At 37.5% G+C, this 25,757-nt stretch overlaps 1 protein-coding gene across 1 annotated transcript in view; it reads left to right on the top strand.

Moving 5' to 3' along the window:
- The window catches only part of zgc:77151 (uncharacterized protein LOC337153 homolog), a 35,926-nt gene extending 16,712 nt beyond the window's left edge, over positions 1-19,214 (top strand). Inside the window, exons 3-12 of the mRNA XM_059351329.1 lie at positions 511-618; positions 4,636-4,837; positions 5,251-5,481; positions 5,832-5,938; positions 6,988-7,135; positions 8,706-8,758; positions 9,702-9,799; positions 9,927-10,104; positions 10,473-10,658; positions 10,982-19,214. Of these exons, the coding sequence (XP_059207312.1) occupies positions 511-618; positions 4,636-4,837; positions 5,251-5,481; positions 5,832-5,938; positions 6,988-7,135; positions 8,706-8,758; positions 9,702-9,799; positions 9,927-10,104; positions 10,473-10,658; positions 10,982-12,223 (2,553 nt within the window). The 3' untranslated portion in view covers positions 12,224-19,214. The remainder of the gene's footprint in view (positions 1-510; positions 619-4,635; positions 4,838-5,250; positions 5,482-5,831; positions 5,939-6,987; positions 7,136-8,705; positions 8,759-9,701; positions 9,800-9,926; positions 10,105-10,472; positions 10,659-10,981) is intronic.
- Positions 19,215-25,757: the final 6,543 nt, after the last annotated feature.

Here is a 25,757-nt window from a genome sequence, read left to right on the forward strand (position 1 = left end):
AAAAAATACAAACATAATATTGCCATTGTCAACCATTAGTTGATTAACTGATTAGCAGACTAAGAGACAAACAATTATAAAAGTTTTGTCATGTAGTTGTTTATTAAAGGGTGGGTATACTTTTGGTGTTGGTACTGAAACTATTATGGGCATGATGATCATAAATAATATAAAAAAATCCCACCTCAAACATTGAGAACTAACAAGGGTTTTGATAGATTTGTTTCTGTCAATCTCTTTTCTATCTAAAAGGCCTGACATGATAAAAATGTTGTCTGTTTAGCATAAGTGGCTTGTTTTCTCCTTCACTGCAGTGTTGTTGTTTTTTGAGCTAAATCAGATGTGTTTTATAAGCCTGATGGTTACATGATGTTCTCAGTCCCCAGAATAACTTTTTATTAGCAACTCAAAGTTTTAACTCAATTAAATATTAAAATAAAAAAAAAAACCCTGCTGTTAGGCAGATTGCATAAATCACTGTTTACATGTGTTCTTCCTCTTCATGTGCAGGTGACCTTACTGTGGGAGGACCAGACACGGCGCCACTTGCTGGCCAGCACCAGACTCTACTTCCTGCCTGAGGACACGCCGAAGGGTCGGACCACAGAGCACGGAGAGGTGGGTCAAAGGTCATACGGTGTCTTGCTCCTCCTCCAGACAGAAAATACAGATGAGGCATTCATCTCTACTTGGGATGATTTTGCAGTCACTTGTTTGTTCTTTTGTTTATTCATATTAATACATCTGTAGTACACTGTTTATGTATTTTTTAAAATTATAAACTCTTGATAGAATTTATTTTTGTTTAAGTTAAAAGATGACGCCTGTTAGCATTTTCTATCAACAGCTCCAAATAAACAAAACAAAAGACTTCCATATATGGACATATCCACCACAGGATATGACATACTGGAGACAAAATGAAACTTGATGTAGTTACTGATAATTATCCTGGCAGACTTTTTACTTTTGGTTTGTGTACCTCATTTATCAAAATCAGAAATCAGAAAAATGTTTTTTATTGCCAAGTAGGTTTTCACATACGAGAAATTTGCTGTGGCGTATTTGCCGCAAAAGAACAAAGTACTAAATATAAATGTATATTAAGGTAACTTAAGGGGCTTATAAATAGCCCCTTGGGTGTCAAGTTTTATCTCACCTTAACTTAAAATAATAAACCACATTTATTTGAATCTGTAAACATATAAATTAAATGCAGCAGACTAAAAAGCACAGTGTTTGCCTCTGAATTGTTTTGAAGTGGAAGTATAAAGTGGCCTCATATGGAAATGTTCAATGTGTTCTACTTGAGTAAATGTGCTTTCCAACATTAAAACAGATGAATATCATACATACAGTCATGGGAAAAAATATAAGACCACCCTTGTTTTCTTCTCAAATATAACGATAACAACAAACATAGCTCATAAGAGTTTAATTTAAGAGCTGATATCTAGCCATTTTCCATGGTTTTCTTGATAATAACCAAAATAATTATCAAGAAAACCATGGAAAATGGCCATATATCAGCTCTTAAATTAAACTTTTATGAGCTTTTTTTGTTGTCGTCATTACATTTGTCCAAACAAATGTACATGTAGTTGTACCAGGCATTAAAATGAAAAAGAAATTGAATAAAATAAGGGTGGTAATTTTGGTAATAATTAGCTTTGCAGTTAGAAAATCAGATAAAATAGTACACACGGTAAAGTAAAAGTGAGAAAAGAGGGATATAAACTAGACAAAAAACAAAGTTACTGTAAAAAAAAAATCCTTTCCTGTAGAATTAAGTCTTTAACTTTAAAAGTTAACCCTAATGGGGGTGAATGTCTCCCTTTATATAGATGTAAAAACATCTATTTATAACCTCATCACAGGAACACTGCCTCCTGTGTTATCCAAACAGCTTTGCCCAAGAACCTAAACAGGCTCAATCCTCTTTTGTTCTGAACTCGATCTTTTTCTTTTTCATCATGCTAAAATGTCTCATTAATAAGCACTCAAGACTAAACTAACAGTATTTTACATCTCAACTCTCTTAGTCTGATATCTGTTTAATTAAAAAAAACCAGTGAAATAACTTTAAACACAAGAAAAAAACAGTGATTAGACATGAATAGGGTAAGAAATATCAGATGTGGATGCGTCTGCTGCAGCTGCTGAGTGTTTTTGATTAACACAGTTAACATGGAGGCTGCAGCTCAGCCTTCACATGAAAATCCCCCTTTGGGAATGAGACTAATGTATTACCCAAATGTAAATTCTTGATAATGACGTGTATAAAACCAAATTTTCCACATTTTGTTTTGGATATTTCCACTGTTGCAGTCTCTATATGGAGGTTTAAGTTTTCGTGGTGGGAAAATTAGCTTTCTAAAAGTTGTTTTTGAAGAAAACATCGACCAGGTCCTTTTATAGTTTATTTAAATGAAAATGGAAAAGAAAATCCTCCCATTTGTGTTATCTAAAAAGCCATCTGTCTTAAGAAGAATCAATCATTTGTAACATACTTAAAACATGCATGTATCAACAGCCATTTTAAGAAAAACAAAACCTGTTTTCTGTAATATGACATATATTAAACAAGCAGAACATGCTGCTGTTATTGATAATGATTTGAATACAGGAGGCATTGCTCTTTATTATTATTTTTTAAATAAAATGGTCACAATTCTTTATAAATGTTAATTCATATATTTTTAACTGTATTGTTTGCAGAAGGTTCAAGATAACCTGTAATCCAAGTTAAATTTGAACCATTTTATAATTTTATAACATGCTTAACAGAGAATAAATTACAGCTAGCTGTTTCTCCCTGTTTCCCCTCTTGCCAAGATAAGCTACCTGGCCTCTGAATAAGCACCCATGCCACTTCTACATAAAAGTAATTTATCAACATTTATATAACATGACTAAAGTCTGAACGGAGGGACGTCAGATTTATGTAAAAACTACCAAAACATATTTAATACACATCAGTCATCTCTTATGCTCCTATAAATTAAAATAAATATGATAAACTATTAAAATAATTTAAATTGGTTGAGGAGATTCTTTTCATGCTTTCTCTATAAAAATGTCATTATAAAACAGGCAGCAGGGTTTGTTCTAATAATGTTCAGTGAGCATCCCTCATGGTCACTACAGTCATTAATTTTGGCTTCAGCAGCAAAAAAAAAGTTAAAAAACCAAGTAGTCAAGTATTAAAACTCCTCGTCCCTTTGCAGTGTGAATGAGCTCACACCTGGCTGCAGTAGCAGGAGGAATGTGAGAAGCTCCCACCTGGCTGCGGCTCAGAGAAGGTGGAAGGTTTTTGGGGGGGTTGGGCTCTGTCGTCTCTGCCTCGAGGACGAACAGGATCACAGCTGATAAACTGGAATGGGAGGAGACGACAGCAGCTTCAGCTCCACTTTGAACCACAACCAGTTACAGTAAATAACAGCTGATTCCGAACTGATAGAATCTTTGGAAGGCTGTATGTGAGGATTTATTATTAATAAACAATTTTTAAAAATGTGCACACCTTTGTGCCCAATATGATCGGTACTGGATCAAAGAAATGGCTGACATATTGGAACAATTCGGTTCACACACCAAGTAGCTCCTGTTTGAAATATTTTAATGCTGTGTAAAATCCTTTTAATGGGAGCTACTTTAATCTTTAGACTTGTTAAATTGTTACTTGTTAAATGTTAAAAACGTTTAAGCACTTGATGTTGAAGATGTAGGGAACTAAACTTTGTTTTTGTTCAATCTTGTTTTGTGTTGGTTTTCAGCCACACAGCTGTTTAGTTTTTTATAATAAATCCTTATTTGAGCAGGTTCAGCCTTATCTCTTTCTTTTTTGTTCTCACGCTAATATGCAGACTTCACCAGCAAACCAGTCAAGAAATTTTCGCTTTTTTAGATACAAATTCAGCTCCGTTTGTTCACCTTTAACATGCTTAAAAATGTGCAATCAGATGATAGCTGAAGAGGCAGAGCATGTGAATAATGTGCCTGAAGGTGCTTACTATGACAAAAATAATTAAAAAAAATTCACTATCTGATTACAAAACTTAACTTGCATTAAACTTTAAATTTAACAATAAAATGCTGCTGCCACACATCTGACCATATCACAATTGCAAATTGTGTTTTTCTCGTATTTGCTTAGGAGCCAGATTTACTTTTCTTTCTTCAGTTAACAGTCCATTCTTGTTCCTCCTCATTATTTGTTTTTTGTGTTTTTTGTTTTTTTCTGTACATGCTTTATTCAGAGTTCAAATCGTGTTGTAACTAAATGTGCTGACTGATATCCAATTTAAGATAAACTTTCCCTAGTGACCAGTCAAGCCTTAAGCACCTCACTGTCATTGTCACAGTTAAGTAGAGAACAATCCATAATAATGGCACTATAATTGTATAAATAACAGAATTAAATTAATACATATGTTTTAATCAAATTAATTTCACTAAATCTACTCAACAGTTTCAGTCTTTACCTACCTTAACATAACTTACGTACTATTGTCTAGGTATTTATTAATTAAAACCATCTTTTTTTGCTCCTGTGAATCCTTTCACATCATTTCAAAGCCAGAACCCTTAATAAATGGAGGTCTAATTATTGAGTGAACCTCTTTGTGTGCTTAGGATGAGGTTCTGGCGGTGTCCAGAAAGATGGTTGTGCGGGTGGAGGACCTGGTGCAATGGGCGTGTGCAGAGCCAACAAGTTGGAGCGGCAGCCTCAAGCCGCTGCCCTGTGGGATCAACGGCCTCCACAAACCTCTACAGATTAGCGACGACAATGGCAACATCAACGACAGCATCGAGCATCCTAAAGACAAAACTGAGAGTAAGAAACTCACAAATCAAACTTTCGTCAATATGCTCAACAACAGTGTCAACACTTGGCGAATAAACTGCAGGAATACTGTTTTAAATCATCAGTTGATTTTGATAGTTTTGTGTTTCGCTGTTAGGCTTAACACCTGAAGGTGTTTCACAATAAAAGCTGACCAGAAGATGGAGAGATTATGTCCTTTACAGCTTCTGGACGGCTTTCTGATGTGAAACAGCTTTGCAGTGTAAAGATTAAAAGTAATAAGTGAATTAAAAAGTGTTATGTGAGCCTCTGAACGGCAGAAAGTGTGACATGATTCTGTTGTACCGATGGAATTAGTGCAATGCAGATGGACATTATGCTGAATATAACCACGGCAACAAGAAGGATGTTTGGCTCACATGTCTCGTGTCTTTTCCCCTCAGACGACCTGGTGGATCGACAGTGCATCAAAGTGCTCAGCTACCCGCAGTACTGCCGCTTTCGCTCCCTGCAGAGACGCATCCAGGACAGAGCGAGGGGGCCGGGGATGCAGGACCCCCATCTGCTGGCCCTGGGAGGCGTAAAGGCTCTGGCCAACATCCGTCTGATGTTCTGTAGAGACACCTTTAACCACCCGACGCTGGAGAGCAGCGCTGGCTTCTCCTGGCAGTTCAGTGAGTGCTTCAGTGAAACCATACTATTATTGAGGCAGATACATGACAATGATAAAAATCAAGCGACAGAAAGAAGGCAGTTTCATTATTTGCCACTCATACTCACTCTTTCTTTTACAGTCAATGCTTCTATTGAGGTTTTCGAATGAGGCTTTGAATGTCTGATGTAATATTTTATGATGTCATCACTTCAAAAAACAATTTAAAAAACCTTGAAGATTCCCTTAGAATCTTGTGCCATTCATAATCGTTCCTTAGAAGAAAATTCCACTATTATTCTTTTTCGTCTTGTATTATTTGACTCTTTATGTATGTTGTTTGTGTGTGTGTGTGTTTTCTTTTTTAAGCAGGCTGTCCGTCTCTCAGTCTTCGAGGGCGTCCTCGCAAGAGGAGAGGCCGAGACGGCAAAGACTCCCCAACCTCCGGCCAATCAGAGTCTTGGATCGAGAAGATGAAGGTTTGTTCTTTCTATGTAATAGTCACATCCGTGTGGTTTGTTTTTACCTTCTTTCTTTTAAAAAAAATCACTAGTTGTTTTTACAGGTATTTATGTAAATCAGACAAATTGCTGTGTCTCTGTGTTTATTTTAAAAACTGTTTTTATAGTGGTGGAGTTAAATCCACCTGCTACCAAGTTTTTTAAAGCGTTTGAAAGTAGAGTGTAGAATCTCTTCCTGAACGTTCAGCATGGTTTGTCCCTCAATTACCTTTGTACCTGGCATTATAAGTTCCATTAGAAACAAAAAGAAAAAGTACCGTAGAGCAGCCCTTTGCAGTGTCATTGCTGGAGCTGAGGTGAGAGCAGCCGCCAGTGCTGGTGCAGTGCAAAATGTCCCAAAATGAAAAATTTAACCTGCAGACCTAGGTAACATGTCTATTTGTAGGAGATGGCTAAAGAAGAGAGCCACGTTTTCCCTGGACGGGATGATCAGGTCTCAGTGTGGACCCTGGAGACAAATATAAATGCCAGGTGTAAATGTAATCCGGTTAAATCATATCTGTATACATTTTTTGTAACCTGGACAGGGATCTACAGTCATTATTACCAGCCACACATTTTTGCCTTTTGGTTACCATCAGTGGCCCTTCAACTGTGCAGGGCCCAAAATAGCACATGATTTGTTTTAAATCATAGTTCAATCGTGGTTTCTCTTTACGTATTTGTAATTTGTTGTCGGATTCAACCGCAGAAAAAAGTTCAAATACATCAAATGTTAGGCGAGCTAAAATAAATGTTGCTGAATGTAATGCACAAAACATCCATGCACCAGTACCCTTAAAACAGAAAAAAAGTATTTCAAGCCCCCTGTATGTAAGATTTCTAAGCAGACTGAAGACAGATTGAGTAATCTTAAGTGACACCACCATCAGCTTTGTCCATCATCTCTTCAGACTTAAGACTTCTGACTCAAGAGTTCAGTGCTGATGGAACAATTGATCTTTGGTAGGAGTCAGAACAAAGACCAAGTTCAATTTCTCTAGTAATACTGGATGTCTCCCTCTCAGGAGAACGTAATGGGCAGCGTGGAGGTTGGCTGTGAGGGCAGCTGGCTCCCTCACCCTGAAGAGCAGCTGTTCCTAGATCAGCTCTTCACCTTCATGGAAAGCCTCGGCTCACCCATCCACAAGGTCCCCAACCTCGGCTTTAAGAAAAGTGAGTTTTATTGATCCTTTTTTTTGTCTTTTATTGTGTCTCTGTCTTTCTTTTCCTTTTTCTCTCTTTTCTTTCTTAATATATATAACAAGATGGCTAGTTATATAAGTAAGTAAGTCAATAAATAAATAAATAAATAAAACAAGATCCAAAATAAATCCTAGAAACAACAGCTGTTTGAAACAACACTGTCAGGATACGGCCGACTGCAGCTTAAAACTCCTGCTCGACTGGTTTCATGATCACACTTGTTTTTGTGTGTTCAGGCTTTGTTTCTTCTCTCTGCTGTTGAATGCTCTTTCACTGTTCACCAGCTGCAAATAATCTATTTAAAACTGTAATAACTGATTTTTTAAAAGCCACTTTACGGTAGCAGAAACAAGTTGGGAACACAAAAGATTTAATTTTTGCTTTTCATTTGCAGCCAGCTGAGCAGTAGCATGGCATCTCTCTGTTGTTCTTTGGAGGAAGTCCATTGAATTGGCTAAATAAAATGACAAAAATCAGCCAAAAACGGCTTGATGCTTGTTGACTAGCTCAGGACTAAAACTAAAATAAATTAAAGAGGAACAGAGGCATTTTAGTTTTAATAGTCCCATAATTCGTAATGTTTCTCAGCCCAACTGCATGTTCAACTTCTAGAGCCTGACCTCTGGTGGCTGGTGCTGTGCACTACAAATCCAAAAATTCATGCCTCAGTCAGTTTAAAACATGCACTGAAAGAGCAGTGTCTGTATTTTTGACGGTATTGAAAATCATACTGTCTGGATTTCTAAATATCCTGGTGTACCGTAATACGTTGATACCACTGAAAAAAGCCCCTTTCATACCCAATCATTATACTATCACCTGCTGCCTGTTACCGTTTATCCATGGAACGCTCCAGACTGTTTGTTTTTTTAGCTTTTCACAACTTTCCCAGTCTTTTGTTGGCCATCTTCCAACTTTTTCTGTAATATGTTGCTGGCATGAAATTCCGAATTAGAGTTGATGAGGAAAAACATGAAATATATTGGTTTTGGACAGATTCAATTGAATATATGTCAAAAAGGATTATCAGATTACCAGTTTTATTTACACAGAGTCCCAAATTTATTGGAACTGGGGTTGTATCGGATGTCTGAATAGGCAATTTTGTGATCTTAGTTATATTTTTAATAAAGTTTAGAGAAACATAAAAATAACTGGAACTGCCAGAATCTTCTGTGGGTTTGAAGATGTGAATATGTGGCGGCTGAAATCATGATGTGAAATTGTGGTTCTGCTCTGTTTGCCTCTGAGGATCATTAAGATTTCATGGAATCTGATCTGGTTCATAATTACAGCAGCAGTCAAACCCTGAAACTATGAGAACACAGGAGGGTTTGTTTCATTTGGAGCTTTATAAGCCAGAGTGAATAAAATTATATGCATTTTAGGTACTTAACAGGTTTTATCAGAACATATTTGTTTAGTCAAATTGAGCGTATGTATTTCAGTTTTACATCTTTTATCTGCTCTATTTCATATTTGCAAGTCTCATCTGTTTCCACTTGCGGAGTTTGAACATTTCCGTCCTTTCTTTCCTCAGTCGACCTTTTCCTCATGTACTCTGTGGTCAAACGACTCGGAGGCTACAAAAAGGTGAGTAAATTGAAGTTACTTGAGTCACTTGAAACCACTCATATGTCTTTATGCTAAATATTTATGGGATAATTTGGATTTATTTGAAGTGGGGTTATTTGATATACCTATCCATAAGTCTACCTACAGTAAATGTTGGTAAGCACGCCCCCAGTTTGGAGAATTGGACAGGATACTGACAGGGAAGCAATGTACTGCTGCTGTATTTTGTATGCTCAAAGAATCCCCACCATAATCCAATTGCTTCAGTTCCCCCCACGTAAACATAAACCGGGTTTATTCGGTCCTAGCATAAAGAGCCAGTAGATTTAACTGTTTACCAATAATAATGATGATATGATATAACAATGATGCTGATGATAGTATCTTTTTAATTAACTTCAACAGTTTTTAGGAGTTTATAGTAAATAAACACACAACAAAAAAGCTTTTCAATAAACGTAAACAGACAGACAGGACAGAAACGGGCGATATAGTTTCAGCTCAGTGCTTCACTGTTTCACAACAAAAGGCCTGTTCAATCGTTCATTTCACCCTTTGTACTGAACTGAGCCTTGTACTGAACAATACTGTATTATACGACATAGTGTTACACCCCTAATGACACGCTGTATAATAATGTAATTGTTCCAACCCCCTCCCCCCACCCCCCCACACACACACACCACTCCACTCAGCAGAAAAAAAAGAAGAAAAAAAATCAAGTTCAAATTGATTGCAACAAACATGTATTTCAGATTAATTCTGAATTACATTCCAGCTGCAGTCAAACTTGATTCAATTCCTCATTCATTGATTATACATTAAAAAATTAATTTGTTTGTTTGAATGGTAGTTATATTGAGAATAAAAAAGAATGACAGTCCCACCCAGCACGCGCACACACATTTCTTTTTCTGCAGGAATTCAAAGCTGATCATCTCTACGTTTGTGTGTGTCACAGGTGACAGTGGACCGTCTCTGGAAAATAGTTTATAACGAGCTGGGAGGATGCCCCGGCAGCACCAGTGCTGCTACCTGCACCAGGAGACACTACGAGAGGTCAGATAGAAACACCAACCCTTCCTACACAAACCTAAAAATATAAATAAATATTTTAGACTGAAACAATAGATCCTAATGTAAAAGTACATGCACTAAGCATCCTGTAACTCTGTGTGTGTTTCAGGCTGATGCTTCCTTATGAAGAACACCTCAGAGCAGGAGGAGCAGAATTCAAAATCCCAGAAACCCCCTTGCCTCCGAAACCCAGAGGGATAAGAGGAAGGAAACCACATCAGAGAGGCAGAAAACCAGGACCCAAAGCCAAGGACAAGAAGCTGGCAGCTGCTGCTTCTTCTCGTACTGTAAGTGACAGACTGTGAACAATAACTTATTACCGGTATATTATATTTTTAGATTGACATACACACTAAATTCACTCCTGTTTGAACCTTTTACATTTTTTGATGCCTCATGAGAGAGAGAGAATTTTATAGAGAATTGTGGGTTGGGGGCAGTGGACTTTTAGGGGGAGATAGCAGATCAACAGTAGATAACAGATTGAAGTGTTATAAACCGTCTGATAGCTGTGAACCTGAAGATTCATTTGAGATGCAGCTCAGTGTGTCAAATTTCAGGCTTAAAACATTTTGATAATTTGCATTAAAACTGAGCCTGCTACAGTCTCTGAAAAACACCAGGATTAACTGCTAATTTTTGTCTCTCTGAGCAGATCGTGACCCCAAATGGCACTGTGGTGGTGAAGAGAGGCAGAGGCCGGCCGCCGGGCACACGCAACAAGAGCACGCTGATCGCTCAGGCGAAGCTGCTTGCTCAGCAGCAGGCTAAAGTCAAAGCAGCAACAGAGCCCCAGCAGCAGTGCCCTGGAGGTCCACCAACTGCCAGCAGCACACACAGGGTAACACGTTAAACTCTTTTCAGCCAGATTTTATAGGTCTTTAGGTTTAGAGGTCATTAGGCTTTTACTTATAAACAGAACTACAGTTCAGCGTTTAATTTATACATAAAAATAATGTTAGAAATAATTTACTTTTTATTTACCCAACAATTTTTTAGTATATTAACAGTAAACTGTAATCAGCAGAAAGGCAGAATGGTGTATTTTTTTAAACTAATATAAATATTCAACAAGCCCAATTACAGTTCCTAATTACAGCAGATTAATGAATATGAATAAACATGATCCCTGACCTTCTTGTCCTCCTTCTCTCCTCCCTGCAGCTCATTCAGACAGCTATCCTCCCTGTCAACATGCCCCTCACCCCTGACCTCTCCCCCATGTCTGCCCCCTTCCTCCCCTTCCCGCCTAAACCAAAGGAGCTGAAGTCGGACCGAGGGGGGTCTGTGTCTCCTGCACCAGGTATGCTCCTCTCCACTCTGCCTCGCCATTTCGTCGGAGGATCTCTGGGTGGCTTCAGCCCCATCAAAGGCATCTGTCCTTTGGATGTCTTCAGGAACCGCATAAGCCTCCAGAGAGGCCCGGAGAGCCCGGCCCTGACTCCCCAGGACCCGACCCAGCATCACCCGACCATCTACACCCTCCAGACAAAAAGTGGGAGTCCGGATACGCCTCATCCCAGCGGGGACCAGCTGCAGCCACAGCCCCACCCGCTCCACCAGCAACACAACCGCTGCTCAGGGTGTAACGTCGACGAGGCAGCTCAGAGAGGAGGCAGTCGGGATGCAAGGAACCGGCCTCCTCTGCCCCCTCTCCGGGTCCTGCCTTTGAACCTGGACTGCAGCGTTCAGGTGTGCCAGCTGATGAGGACTCGCTTAGGCTCATCTCAGTTCCAGACCTTCACCCGCCGGCTGTCTGAGGCTCTGTCCCAGGACCTGAGCACCAAGCCCCCCTGCTCCCCCATCACCCCTCCCCCGGAGCAGGCGCTGCCCCTCAACCTCAGCAAACGCTTCACCGTCAAGAGACCCAGCACAGATGGACCGGAGTCTAGTATGGCAACGATCAACGGGAGCACAGATCAATCGCCATCCAAGAGACCCAGACCCAGCTGCACGGAGCAGGCCGAGGACTTCAGCCTAGGAGGCCGGTCCAGCTCTGGAGGAAGTGGAGGAGGAGGAGAGCAGGATATGGAGATGAAGAACCAGGAGGAACCCGCAGACCTGAGCTCGCCCAGCAGGATTAGGGCCTTCCTGCTCGGGCTGCCACCTTTCCAGGTGAAGTTCGAAGAGGATCTTAACGGGACAAGATTTGGGAAATTTCTGCCACCAGGATCTATGGCTGAAACCCAGAGGAAAGAGACAGAGATAGGCGAAGCAGGAGTGGTAGTCAAGAGAGAAGTAAAGAAGGAGGAAGGGGTGGTTGAAATAGAGCGATGTGAAACTGAAAAAAGCAACACGCTACAGAAGTCAGAGCAGGAGGAGAAAGATCCCAGCCCCCTCTCTGGTCCTGGTCCAGCAGAGCTTAAGATAGCTGGTCACTCAAACACTGACACACACTGTTTTTAGCATTATTCCCTCTATTGATATTAGCATTTTGTGATCAGAAAACTGTTGGGGATTGGTCAGTTTTGGAATGTGGAAAGTTGTATCCACCGTGGGGCTTGGTGTTGGTTTTGGACACCGGATGCTTCGGTGGTTGATCCGGCTCAGGTTAAAGCCTGAATACACGGAGCAGGGATGTGTCTTTGCCTCATATTTGAGAACATTTGAACTCATAGCTTTTTGTTTCCCATCTTTGTCTCTGTGTTGTTATTTCCTGTTTTTTTTTCAGTTTTTTCGATCACGTTGTTGATTGAACTTGTCAGAGGAATGACGACACTGAGATTCATGACAATCACGAATCAGTTTCTCTTCCTTTCTCTGTTTATTTGTCTCTTTACGGTAAAAAAACCCAGAGGAGTGAGACTGTGACTCTTAGACAAACACTGCCATAACCCTCCATAACACTATTAACTCCATTATTCAATGTTACAGTGAAATATTGAATAAGATCCATCTTACTGAAAATAAAAACCAACTCTTATCTATGGGTGATGCTATGCATCAAGACTTCATAAATCAGCATCTAGAGTGTACTGTAGTATGGTAGTTTCATTTTTAAATTGTACTCTACTTCTGTAGAGAGATAGTTATTTTCTGATAAAGTGTCTAGATGTTATCTGGAGCTCCTCAGTCTTCACATTATAGCTCGTTTAGTGAAGCCTTTCTATAGTCCTGCTCGTTAGCTGAAATTATATAAACGTTTCTTACACATATGTGCCTTATATGGCCTGCGATCTGTTTCGTCGCCGGCTTCAAATACATTCAGTTAAAGAGATACCTTGATGTTGGACCTGTTTAGTTTTCCCTCACTCGTCAGTACAGCTGGCCATCTTTAAAATACTATTGTGGATAACCGAGTTACTTTGAAAAATATATACTACAAAACTTCCAACAAAAAGAAGCCAAAGTCCTTAAATTTAAAATATTGTCTTAATAGTAGAAGTACAAGAGCTTGTCTGAATAAAACACTGTTTAAAAGCTGGTAAAAAATAAAAAGTAGGTTTAAATTCAAGAAGGGTAAAAATCTGACCAGCCATTTGATGCCAGCTCTTGGTAGGGATGGGAATTGATAAGATTCTATTGATACTAATGCCGTTATCGATTCTGCTTATTGATCCAATTCTTAATTGATTCTCTTATTGATCACTGATGTATTCAGTTTTCATTACGTTTTTCTTAGTGAAAAAAGAAAACCTAGGAAACACCATGACTCCTTTTTGCAAGTGTCCAGCAGCATGGACGCATGATGTTTGATGTCACTGTTTTGCAATGTGCAGGAAACATAAGCTCAATTCTGGCACAAAATTCTGATGGATCAGACAATTTTTAAGTTGTATCACAATTCCCATTCTTGTGCGTTTCACTTATCTTGAGAAACATAAACTACAAAATCATCAACAAAAGAAACCAAAGTCCCCAAATTGTAATGTCTTAATACTAAACGCTCTGCAAGAGCATGTCTTTTTTTTATAGGTATAATCAAGTAGTATTCAATTCTGCCAAGACATTGGATGCCAGTTCTCAGTACTAAAAAAGTGTTAAAGGTTCGATACTGTTCTCGGACACGCTACCACTGTCCAGGTTGTTCAACCAATAAGAAATCACCACTGAAGGAAGAATTGCGCGGGGAGATGAAACATAAATATGTAGCCCAAACATTCAGACTACCTCAGGTTTTTTTTCTTGTAAAGTTTCCACCTGCTTTATCTGTTTCAGGGGGGGTGGAGCTTATCCCATCATGCATTTGTGTAGATGACAGGGTTGGATGCTGGTCCATAAACACAGATGACTTAGATATGCAGTGCATATTAAAGAATAATTCTGGTGCCATTCTAGATTTTACTTATTGTCTTCCAATCCCATGAATGGATTGGTTTGGCTCTTTTCATTGAGGAGAATCAGAAAAATGTAGACTATTACCAGAATTATCCTTCAACCTGCAGCCCGTATCTTGAAACATCAAATTTGCACAAACCCCTTAAAAATAAAACTAAAAATAGTGCTTTCCATATATACATTCAGATATTTGAGATTTTTTGTGATTGGATAAAAAATAGGATTGTGGACTTGAACATTAGACCGATTGGACTCATAAAGGCGGTGATGGTTAACCTTTCAACTTGTTCTATTATTTCTTTTTCATGAAAAGTGACATTTTTAGAAAAACACTTAATCAGCTACCTGGCTATGAATTTGATGAGAAGATTGATATTACTTTCTATGAAGCTACACTTAGCAGCCACTTTGATTAGCAAAGCTAGCCAGTTAAAAATGTCTACCTCCAAACACATCTAAAACTCAATGATTATCAGTTGTTTGTTTAATCTTTACAGAAAATGAAGTGTAAACTAGAACAAGTTGCGCTTTTGGGGTAATATAGCAGACTATTTTTTTGCTGTAACCAGTGACTTCCTGTAGTCAAACACATAGCCCCCTGTAAACTCATGCTACTTACGCACAACAGTTTGTATGATATCTTATGAAATATGTCCTTTCTATTCAACACTGTGAAACATGCGCAATTTTAAACCTGGTTAATGTTTTAAAACAGAAATACTTGGTTAGGTTTAGAGAAAAGATCATGGTTTGGGTTAACGTAAGTTAGTTATGCACAGAACTGAACTTACAAGTAAAGTTATATAAGTAAATTCAAATAAATGAATGTTGACTTTTGGTCAATGTTTTGACATAGAGATGATTATGATAAAGCATGACATAGATTGTAACATTATGCCTATGTATGCCCTGAAAACAGCTTGAATTAGCTACTTTTGGATGGAGCCTGTTTCCTTCTGTTTTCTGTCTTTGTGCTGAGCTAAGCTTATTTCATATTTAGTGTGCAGACATGAGAGTGGTATCAATCTTCTTCTCTATATCTCAGCATGAAAGCAAATAAATGTATTTCCCAAAATGATAATAATGCTTTTGGAATATGGCCAAGCTGTACAGATGGCATTTCTACCTGGCTGAGATCTGATTATATTCTGACTGTTATAAGTGCTGCTGCATTTAAATATTTTTTTCCTGATGATATTCAGACACAGATCGTATGTTAATGCCGGGTGAAAATGAGAAAATTGAACCTGCAGCATTCACCAAAGAACGTGTTGCGGTTTTCTTTAAACCAATCCACTGCTCCTACTGGCTTCTTCCTCTTGTTCATCTTAAGTGCCAACACAAAACAGCGACTCCATATTGTGACAAAAACCTTGTATAGTTGGAAAAAAGAAAATTAAAATGTCAAGGTATCCCTTTAATCACAGCCTTCTCCTTCGACTCGTCTTGGTTTATTTCAGATTTGCACACCTACTGTACCCACGTGCTTAATTTGTTTTTCCATATTTATATTTGCCATGTTTAATTTTTTTCTTCTGCCAATGTTTTGTTATTTTAGTAGTGGAATCAACTACGACACCGAAATTAAGTGGTGCTGTTTGTTCTTAGTTATGTAACCATATTGTTGTTTATTTTTTTTATTGATAAAGCTGCAAATTCTTTTCATCTCAGCAAGTTATTAAGTCTTGACTTCAGTCTCAAACAGCTTTTTGTCTACTTTTAAAACAAGTTTAAAATGTCTCACAGCAGATTTATGTGTCCAGGGAGGTTTAGGAAAATATTTTAAAGAACTAAATTAAAAAAGATAACGGGACTTGTTATGAAAATATTTGCAGTTTTTTCTGATTTATTTGACTGTTGGCTTTGTTTGAGACAGATATGAATTGTTTGTGAATGAATGCATGAGTAGAGAAATGTATACTCAGTAGATCATAGCTGGGCAGATGCACCAAAGCACATGTAACCCCACAACAAATCACCAGACCTCCATAACCTTTCTATAACATTTATCATCATGTTGAAGTCAGAGTTCTCGTTAGCAGTTCAGGATATTGTAAGTCATTATTTTATGACTCTTACAAGAGGAAGATGAGATGCTTTTTGTGATTATTTCTTGAAAACAATCATCAATGCAGTAAGATTTTATGTATCTCACAACAAGTCTGATAATCTTACAACATGATTAATGTATATTTTGTGTCTTGTTCTGCTTTATCTTATCTGTAAACCTTTATTTATTAGGGCGAGGTGATTCTGAGTCTGTTGTGCAGTGATGCCCTGCGTCACACTCGAGCAGTAAAGGCCTTGGTATGCTTTAAAGGAAACAGTTGGTATGACTGCGGCTAAAGATAAAAGTGTTTTAGCTGTTCTGAATGGCTACACTCGATGGAGAGGTGAAAAGTCACTTGGCAGCTGTAATATACCAACAGCATTTAACCCCCCCACACACACGTGACTCATAACTTCTAATCGTTAATGCTCGATGACGTCCTTTTTTGTACATAAAAAAATGACCGGTGTCAAGAGCTTGAGTGCAGACTCCACTGACCAATCACTGAACAAATTGGGCCCAGTTGCTGTGTTTTTCAGCCGTTCTGCTGTAAGAAACAGGGTTTTTTTCCCCACCATCTTAATAGATCGGCAACCCCACAATAACGGTTTCCTTCCACACACTGCTCTCCTGAAAATGGCTTTTTAAATGCAACCCCACAAAATGTCCTAGCTGGCTAATTAGCTTCTTCTTGGCCTTTGATGCAACACTGGCCTGGGAAGTTAGTCAGACATGCTAAATATGTAGCTCACAACAAGCACAGAATTAAATCCACTACTTACAATGATGTTACAAGATTTTCAACTCTTATATTATTATACTCTATGTATAACTCTTACGGTTTGTGGACACCAGCTACAAACGGAATTTTGCCTTGCGTTACTGCGTAACAACATTGGTGGAAATGACCAGTTTTTCTGCTTTGTACTTATTGTAGTTCCAAATACGTTGGAAGACTAAATGCTGTTTTGGGCACACAGCTTTCTCCAGGAACTGTTGGAACGACACGTCATTACCAGAGCAGTATGAAGCTAAACTAAGTAGATTTTGCTCTGATTTAATTGCAATAAACAGATCAAAATTATGCTGAAATATCTCCATCATAATGCAGATGAGTAAAAAGAATTCATGCTTTCCCAGGTCTTTCCACAAGACGACAAGCAAACTACTTTAAATATCTTGTTTTCTGGATGGAATTCGGATAAATCTGGGCTCATATTTAGTGCGATATCATACAAAGCCAGCTGAAAACATTTTTGACTCCATTTCAACAATTCATTGCGTCTCCACCTCCTCAACATAGCGCCAAGCTTTTCACCCTTCGAGTGCGACACTTTTGCCTTCAGTCGACACTTTGTGCAAACTAGTTCATTTCAAGTATCACACTCACACACTGGCAGATTCCCAGTCAAACCACAGCTCCACTGGACCAATTTTGTCTCAGTCTGACTCTTCTGAACATTATGTTGCCTTAGTTAGTTTTATTATTTTCCTGCATGCTCATGTTTATGTTTATAACAACATGCCGCCAACGCCTGGTGTGTCATTCACTTTTGGAGAGTGGAGATATTCTAGTTTAGAGTTAAACCAGTATGAGAGACATAGTTTTTCTTTTTATTTGGTTATTTAAGCTTTAGTTTGTAAAAGTTTCTTTAGCTATAATTTCTTTTCTTTTCTCCTTTGATAATGTTAAAGATTTAAGTGTTTACATTTTGTTATGCATGTTCAAACAGATTTGTTATATCCAGTGTTTTGCACACTACTTCAGCATTAGTCTTGAACGGCACTGCTCATTTATGTAAAGTACTTAAAAATTAAGTGCCTGATGCTTAAAAATTGGAGATGATATTTGTAAGCAAAGTTACATTTGCTCATTAGCCTTCATGCCATTGACTTGAACAACGGCTCCTGTTGTCGTGTGATGTTTTATTGATCCTGTGTTTCAAAGCACGACGGAGGATAATCTCAGCAGGACAGCAGGACGCTTGCTCTGCTCCGCGGCGTCTGTCGGAGCAAACTGGACCTACAGGACTCGACACCTAGTGGCCATCAGAGCGCTCAGTGATGTGAACCATCTGGTGAGCAACATTCATGAAGATAAATGATCAAATTAAAGGTGCTACATGTGACATTTTAACATCTGTGCAGAAAGGGGGCGCTGTCCTCAACAAACAAGCAGTAGAAAACAAACAGAAGAAGAGTAACTTTGTAGCACTTTGTGGTAAAACTATACTGTGAAATGTATGGGCTGCAACAAAGAACTATTTTCATTATCAAGTGAATGTGCTAATCATTTTTCATGGTTGAACCATTAATTGTTTAGTCCATAAATGTTGATCTTTTCTTGAAACTTCTTATTTTTCTGACCAGCAGTCTAAAGATGAGTTTGATATCCTATAGAAAAAAAGAAATTAAATAGATTTCTGCACTCCAAAACCATACATTTGACATTTTTGTGTAAAAATGACTTGAAATGGAATTAAAATATATTATGTTTTTAGTCTACAAAACATAATATTATAATGAAATGGGAAATGTAGTCTGAATTTGGAGAGCCACCAGCAGTTAAAGTGCTTTTCCATTGTATAAAATTGATAATGCTGATGTTAAAAATGCTGCATGTGGCACCTTTTTTTTTTATAAAGTGTTGGATGTTAAGTACCAATGAATGTTTCAGTCACATCTTCCTGTGATCTCATTTTTATCACTTGACACCATTTCCTCTCATGTTTTGTTATTTTTTTCCACCTTGAAACAAAAGATCAACTTTAAAAACAGAAATCGGTCACATCTTTTCTTAACAAACTGTGTTGAACTTGTGAAGAGAACGGACGCTTTCTGTTATAATCACAGTCACCTGCTCATGTGCACCGAAAATATCTGCCGTTGGACTTGACCTTTTGATTGAGGCTCTGTGTTCTTGCATATGTTTGATATGATGATTGCAGATCTGCAGCACAAACTCCAGTTCCATTTTTTAGTTTCTATAAACGGTAAACGGCTGGCAGTGTCAGGTACCATTCCATTTTAACACTGTATATTTATAATAAAAGTAATCTGTTAATAAAACCTGAGTGGGGTTTTTTTGTGTCTTTAGTCGGATTCATATTTGCTCTTCTACGAAGTGGAAAAAATAATGATAGATTTTGAAAATTAAGTTGAAATTGTGTGGGGAAAAGATCAAACTAGAAATAAGTTGTCTTTTTAAGAGATGAAGTAATTTTTAAAAATTTTTTTAATGGTCATATTTTTTTATAATGTAAGTTGTAATAATAAGAAAAAATTACATTTTTAAGTGAAAAGTAGTGATTTTAAAATATTTTGTAATATCAGATAAAAGTCAAAATATTGGATGTGTTCATTTAAAAAATGTTTTTTTACAAGAACAAATTGTCATGTAGACTAAAGTTTTAATTTCAAACATACATTATTTTTTTATAAAATAAGTTGTGATGTTACAAGATTAAAGGTGTAATCTTGAGTTATAATAAATGAAATCATTCTGTGAATAAGATAATTTATCAAGTGGTGATCATTTTTCCAAGGAACAAAATATAAGAATAAAGAAGCGGTTAAAATGAAAATATGTCAAAAATATCAAAGTTGCCCTTTGGAGAAAATTTTCTTTTTTTTTAAAAAGAAGTTGTAATTAAAATATTAGAGCTCCGGACGTCACATGACTCGTATCGTGAATGGCACCTGTTTTTGATTTGATAAATCTTTATTGTCCCCGAGGGGCAATTTGTTCTGCATTCAGTAGTTAAAAATGTCACACAACAAACAAATAATCATAATAAATACAAAACACAGAACATGTGGCAATTTTAAGCTACCAGAGTTCACTGAGAGCTATAAATCAGAGGACATTACGAAGCGGCGTAACAAAAAACGAGATCATGTGGAGCACGGACTTGAAACTTTCTCCAGTTTTTTGTTTGATGTTCAGAGGTCATGTAAAACTAAAGTTATGATCATTTAAATTTGATACTAAAAAAAAATATTTATTCTATTATTTTAGTGTAAAAGTAGGATGGGATGAGGTAGGAGTGGCGTTTTGTAAAATTGGAGGAAAAAAAAGGTCTATTCATCTAACACTGCTATAAATAAACATGTTCTTATGGTAATTTTTTGTGTATAGTTTTTAAAGTATTTGAATTTTACCTTTTATATGTTCATATTTGCAACCTATGTTTACATTTTTCAGGTCCGAAACAGTTCATTGAGCATATTTGTGTTTTGTATTGTCATAAATATTATAATTTTATTTCAGATTTCATGATTTTTGTGTATTTTTGGGCTCAATAAGTTAAAGTGAAAAAATAATTATCAGATCATGCTGAAGTTGTCCGAAGAAAATACCAAATACCCAACATGGGTATAGTAAATATTGTAGCGGCCCACTCTTAGCAGAATAAAACTACCGTATTATTTTATGCAAAAGTTGTGATTTTGTGAGAAGCCATCACATTACAAGAAGAAAGTTTTAATTGTAAAAGAAAAAGTCATAATTCTGAGAAAAAGTCATAATATTATGAAAAAGTAGAGCTTTATGAAAAAAGTCACATTACTAGAAATTAAATACATATTAATTCTATGAGAAAAGTTGTAACTATATTTAAATATGTGAAAAGACCGGTCATGATATTAAAAATAATAAATACAATATTATAATCAGGCTTCATCTGAAGGTCTTTGTTTTGTTTTTCTCAAAATTTCAACTTTTCCAGAACATTGTGACTTTTGTCTTGAAATACAGTTTTATTTTTAAATCTGGCTCAAGACTTTCCTGAAATAACAAAAGCAGATCTTATAAACAACAAAAAAGAATCATTAATTAAATTGCTGAGTGATCAAATTTGATTTGATTTGATATTAATATTAATTATATTTACTTGAATAAAAAATAATAATCATACAGTTCCCCTAAAGCTGCTTTCCTGAACTTCCTGTGATTCTTCAAACTGAACAATAGAGGGAGCCAGAGATATAAAAAGGAGAAGAGACCTGGTTGCATATCTAAATAAAACTAAGCTTTTATTTTATACATTTTATTTAGCATTAAAATCAAATGAAAATTAAGTAAGGAGTTGTAACAGTCTGGAAATTAACCCCTAATTTTATTACCTGACACATACATTCAAGTCTGAACCCTCAAACAGGCCTCTGAAGGTATTTTCAAAGGTTAAGATCAACAACAACAAAACAACAAAATACTCCTTACTTTACCAAAATATAATCTAAAGCTCAAATTGGCCGTCACAAAGACAGCTATACAAGTACACACACACTTAACATTCCTCCCCGACAGGACATTCAATCTCAGCGTGTTTCAAAAAATGTGTGTAAACATTCACACCAAAGAGGAAATGAACACATTCCTCAGTCTGCTGCAGGAACATTGTTACCTTCGGTGTGTGTGTGTGTGTGTGTGTGTGTGTGTGGACCCAAAATCTGCAAAACAGGAGCAATAGGATAAGTTTATTTGTATTGCACCTTTTAACAAAGAGGGAATTCAAAGTGCTTTAAATAAGCTATAAAAAGCCAATGTACACCATATGCTCAAACGTGCAGTCTATCCTTAAATGCTCAGGAAAATTTCCTATCACATGTGAATGGGAGCAGAGATCAATATTCAGGGAAGTGTGTACCCCCAGTTTCCCACCTGAAAACATTTCAGTTAAAATACTGCCATGGCTGTGTTGTGAATGAAAGCAGTAATACTGTAGGGACGAGCATTTGTAGGGTTGCATTTGTGAGATGAAGGTGGTTTTATGTGGAGCAAGCGAACCAATCACAAGACTCAGCTGATGACATTATTTAAATCTATGACTGCTTTAAGTTTGAGCATTTAAGAAATTTGCTTTTGCGGATGATCTGATAACTAACAAGTAATTTCTTCAACTTTTCTTGATTGGCTGAAAGGTAAGATTAGATTTTCCTTTATTAGTCCCACAACTGGGACATTTCCAGTGTTACAGCAACAAAAAGTGTATAGCAAAAATAGAAAGAAGCATTCAATAAAATAACAATTAATAGAGACAAGCAATATTAACAAAAAATATAAAAGTATTAACAATTTAAGCAAGGACGATTTTTAACACTTTAAATAATAAAAATAAATAAATAATAGTAATGATAATAATACATACAAATATAAAATTAGGAAACTGAACAGTATAAATAGGGGACGTTCTCTCAGTGCGTGCAGAGGGTGGTAATGACAGGCAGCTGTCTGGAACACGAGATGCCATAGCACTCAGCAAAATTATAGGAATTATATGTAAGCGTGGTAATAATGAGGCAGAAGACCCTTTTTTAAGCTTTAGGCTGAAAAGTCTCTTATGGCATTTATTATGGCATTTCCATGCCATGTGTGAAAAGGTGCAAGACTTACATGTTCCTGAACATATAGCACGTGTGAATAACCAGTCCCTTAAAGGTTATCCCAGTAATTTACTGGGAACGATGTGTGAAAGAGGCTGTACACTACCTGCTCAGCAGCAAACAGCAGACAGACACAGTTAGAGACGAGCTTGTGAATGTAATGGAATAAAGAGAAAGACAAGTTGGTGGAGACCAAAACAGAGTGAATGCTGAGGTGGACACAAACACAAAGACTTTTGCTGTTATTTCGTTATAATAGGTGCGTTTCCACTATAGTTGAATACCTGGAATGAGGCGGGTCTCCCTCGCCGAAACGCCGCTTAATTGAATGTGAGCCGCCCCTAGCAGCGGTTTGACCATTTTTCTCTCCTAAAAAAAGCCTGGTTGCTGATTGGATGGAACGCTAAGTGGGATGTGTCATAGTACTCGACGCCACAAAAACACGCACGGTTTTTAAAGGCTGTTGAAGTAGCGAGTCGTCACAATCGACAATAAACATAAGCCCCTTTCATCGCGCGGTCCCGCAAATGTCCTGCTATATTGCTGGAAAGATCTGTGCCCGCTTTTCGCCTTAGGGCCTTCATAGTGATCCCGTGAAGGTGTGATATTCTGCCCTTTCATAGTGCAGTCCGGCGTCGCGGAAAGACGTGCACAGTAGCACAGTGCTAATACGCTACACACTTAGCTCTGTAGCAGTACAGTTAGCAGTTAGCTAAGCGATTACGCGATGATCAAAAACCATACGTCACCTCAGGAGTCTTGTAAATCCCTCTGGGGCCTTTTTATAAAATGGAGCCAGCGGCCATTTGAGAGGGCGTGGCCTGACGCTCTCCCAGCGGCCACTCCTTACCCTGATCGAAACATGGCTAATATTATACACTCAAACACAAGCTTAAATATAAAACCAGCTAAAGAAATAGTAGACCTGGATTAGCTTTCTGAAGTTTGATGAAGGAATCTAATGTGGCAACCGACTTTTAATTGAGTTTATTTTAGTTGGGGTCAGTATTTCATGTCACTCAGTGTCTCTCTCTGGTCCGGTTTCTGTTTTGTGGATTACAGAATCACCACAGGGCTCCGTCTCACTGGTTTGGTATGTGAGTTGTATTTTTCCTGCACAGCCTGACAGACTTTTAACCCTTCGAGACTCATAAATATCTCCTTTTGAAGCCTCTCCTCTTTGTCTGAGAGTTGACTGTAAAAAAAAAAAAAAGATCCATGTATATAGACAGATGTTATTTTTATTTCAGTTCTGGAGTTTTTTCAATGACTTGGAAGGAGTCTGTTGATAAATAATATCCGACACAAATTATTATTCAAAGCAGAAGTTTATAGTCCAGTAAATAAACCTGAAGGACATTCTTTATTGTTGGTTTTTAATCTGAGGTATTTTGTAACCTGTTTGTCTACAAATAAATAATAGCATTATTTTTTTTTAAATATTGAGGACATAAAAGCAGTTTTACAGCAGGTTTAAAGACCACAGAAACAAAACCAGATCTGTGTTGATGTGTCCGAGAGAGATTTACAGCTCATCATTCCACTGTGTTCAGAATTAATCCCAAATTTGTTTCATCCCCCATAGAGTTTTTATTTCTCTAATCTTTTTCCTCTCCACATCCACCACAACTTCCACAGCTCCGTGAGGAAACATTCAGAGCACAAAATCTTCCATATACTGACTTCTGTATGTAGTTATTGTTTCCTTTCACTCAGACAGGATCAGGCCGACGCTGGGTGAGGATGAGCCTCTGCTGTTAAACCAGGCTTAACTCTAAGACCATCTCTGAGGACGTGAGCTCAGAAAGAGAGAATTTAAATGTCTGGAGCTTTTATTTGATCGGCCGAACATCAATTTATTTCTGGAAGTGCATTAAGAAATGAAGGAAAGCTGAGCGAGAGACTTAATCATATATAAAAAGAGAGACTGTGATTGGTGTCAGACAAAGGAGGATGCACAGACTGCAGATGGGAAATAGACTTTGTCTACTTCCTTTTGTTTGTTGTGCATCTGTCCACCTGTTCACCTCCTTCTTTAGAGACATCCCAGTATAGAAACTGATCAATAAAATCAATCAATACCCTTCTGCCAGGGAGGAGCACAATGAATCTTTTAAACAAAGAGTGAGCAGTAACACACAGTGAAACTAACACCAGTTTAAAGCCTTTTTTTGTTCCTCACTTTACAATTTTTCCTCCAAATAACTCCAAAACTACATAAAAATTAATTTACATAATACCTCTAGAGTGCCATTATTTTGATTTGATTTATTTGATAATAAAAAAAACATGACACTGCACTACAGTCATTACACAAGAGGATAAAAACACAATAAAGCCCAAAGGCTTATTTCGATTGTGGTCCTCTGGTATAACACTTATATTTTCTCGTAGGTATACGACTTCAGCAACCCGTGACCCTCATATGGAGGAGGCACATATAGAGAAACATTCATAATGTCTAATTGTTATTAATATTATAATTATTAAAGGTTAAATTAAAGTAATTAAAAGTAAAAAAAATCTGGGTGTGTGGAGTCAGGAAGAAGTGAGTTTTCTCTTCTAACACAACTGTCGACAGTCAAGTTGCACTATGGGTAATGTAGGCGTCATGTTTTCACAAAGAAGAAGGATGTGTTGAGCTCTCTAGGGCACCATACTTCACTTCAACAATGTGGTCACACTGCTTTTCAGTCCACACAAAAACAGAAAAAACACTTTCTTTTCTAAATAAGAATAATATAAAATACATTTTTCAAAACCTTCAAATTAAAAGTAATTTCTTTTTAATTTTCAGCACAGTCTGACCTAATTCTGAAGGATTTACAGACGCCCTTCGTGGCCATTTGGTGGATTAGAAGTCACTGATTTTCTAAGTGTTATTTATTCCTTCCTGAAGCTGGTAGCAGAGTCGCTGTAATCTCCAGCATTCAGCCCTGACAGCCTAATTTGCCTGGTCAGAGGCTCCATTAAGAAAAGGCAGTTTAGTGTCAGTTCACTCTGCAGCTCTGGAGCTCATTTAGAGGAGAAGATTTGCACTTTGCCAGTCGGTCTCATCCAGTACAGCTGCTCTATTCTTTGTTGAAAACAGAAAGAATCTCCATCTGACGTCTGCTTGATTATTAATATAAATTCTTAGCAACTTTTGAGGTTGTCTTTTACAAGAATAATCAGTGCGAGGAAACAATTATGCTAACTGCAGGCCACCGTACACATACACATAGACCT

This window comes from Centropristis striata, chromosome 15 (assembly GCF_030273125.1).
Source record: "Centropristis striata isolate RG_2023a ecotype Rhode Island chromosome 15, C.striata_1.0, whole genome shotgun sequence".
NCBI lineage: Eukaryota > Metazoa > Chordata > Actinopteri > Perciformes > Serranidae > Centropristis > Centropristis striata.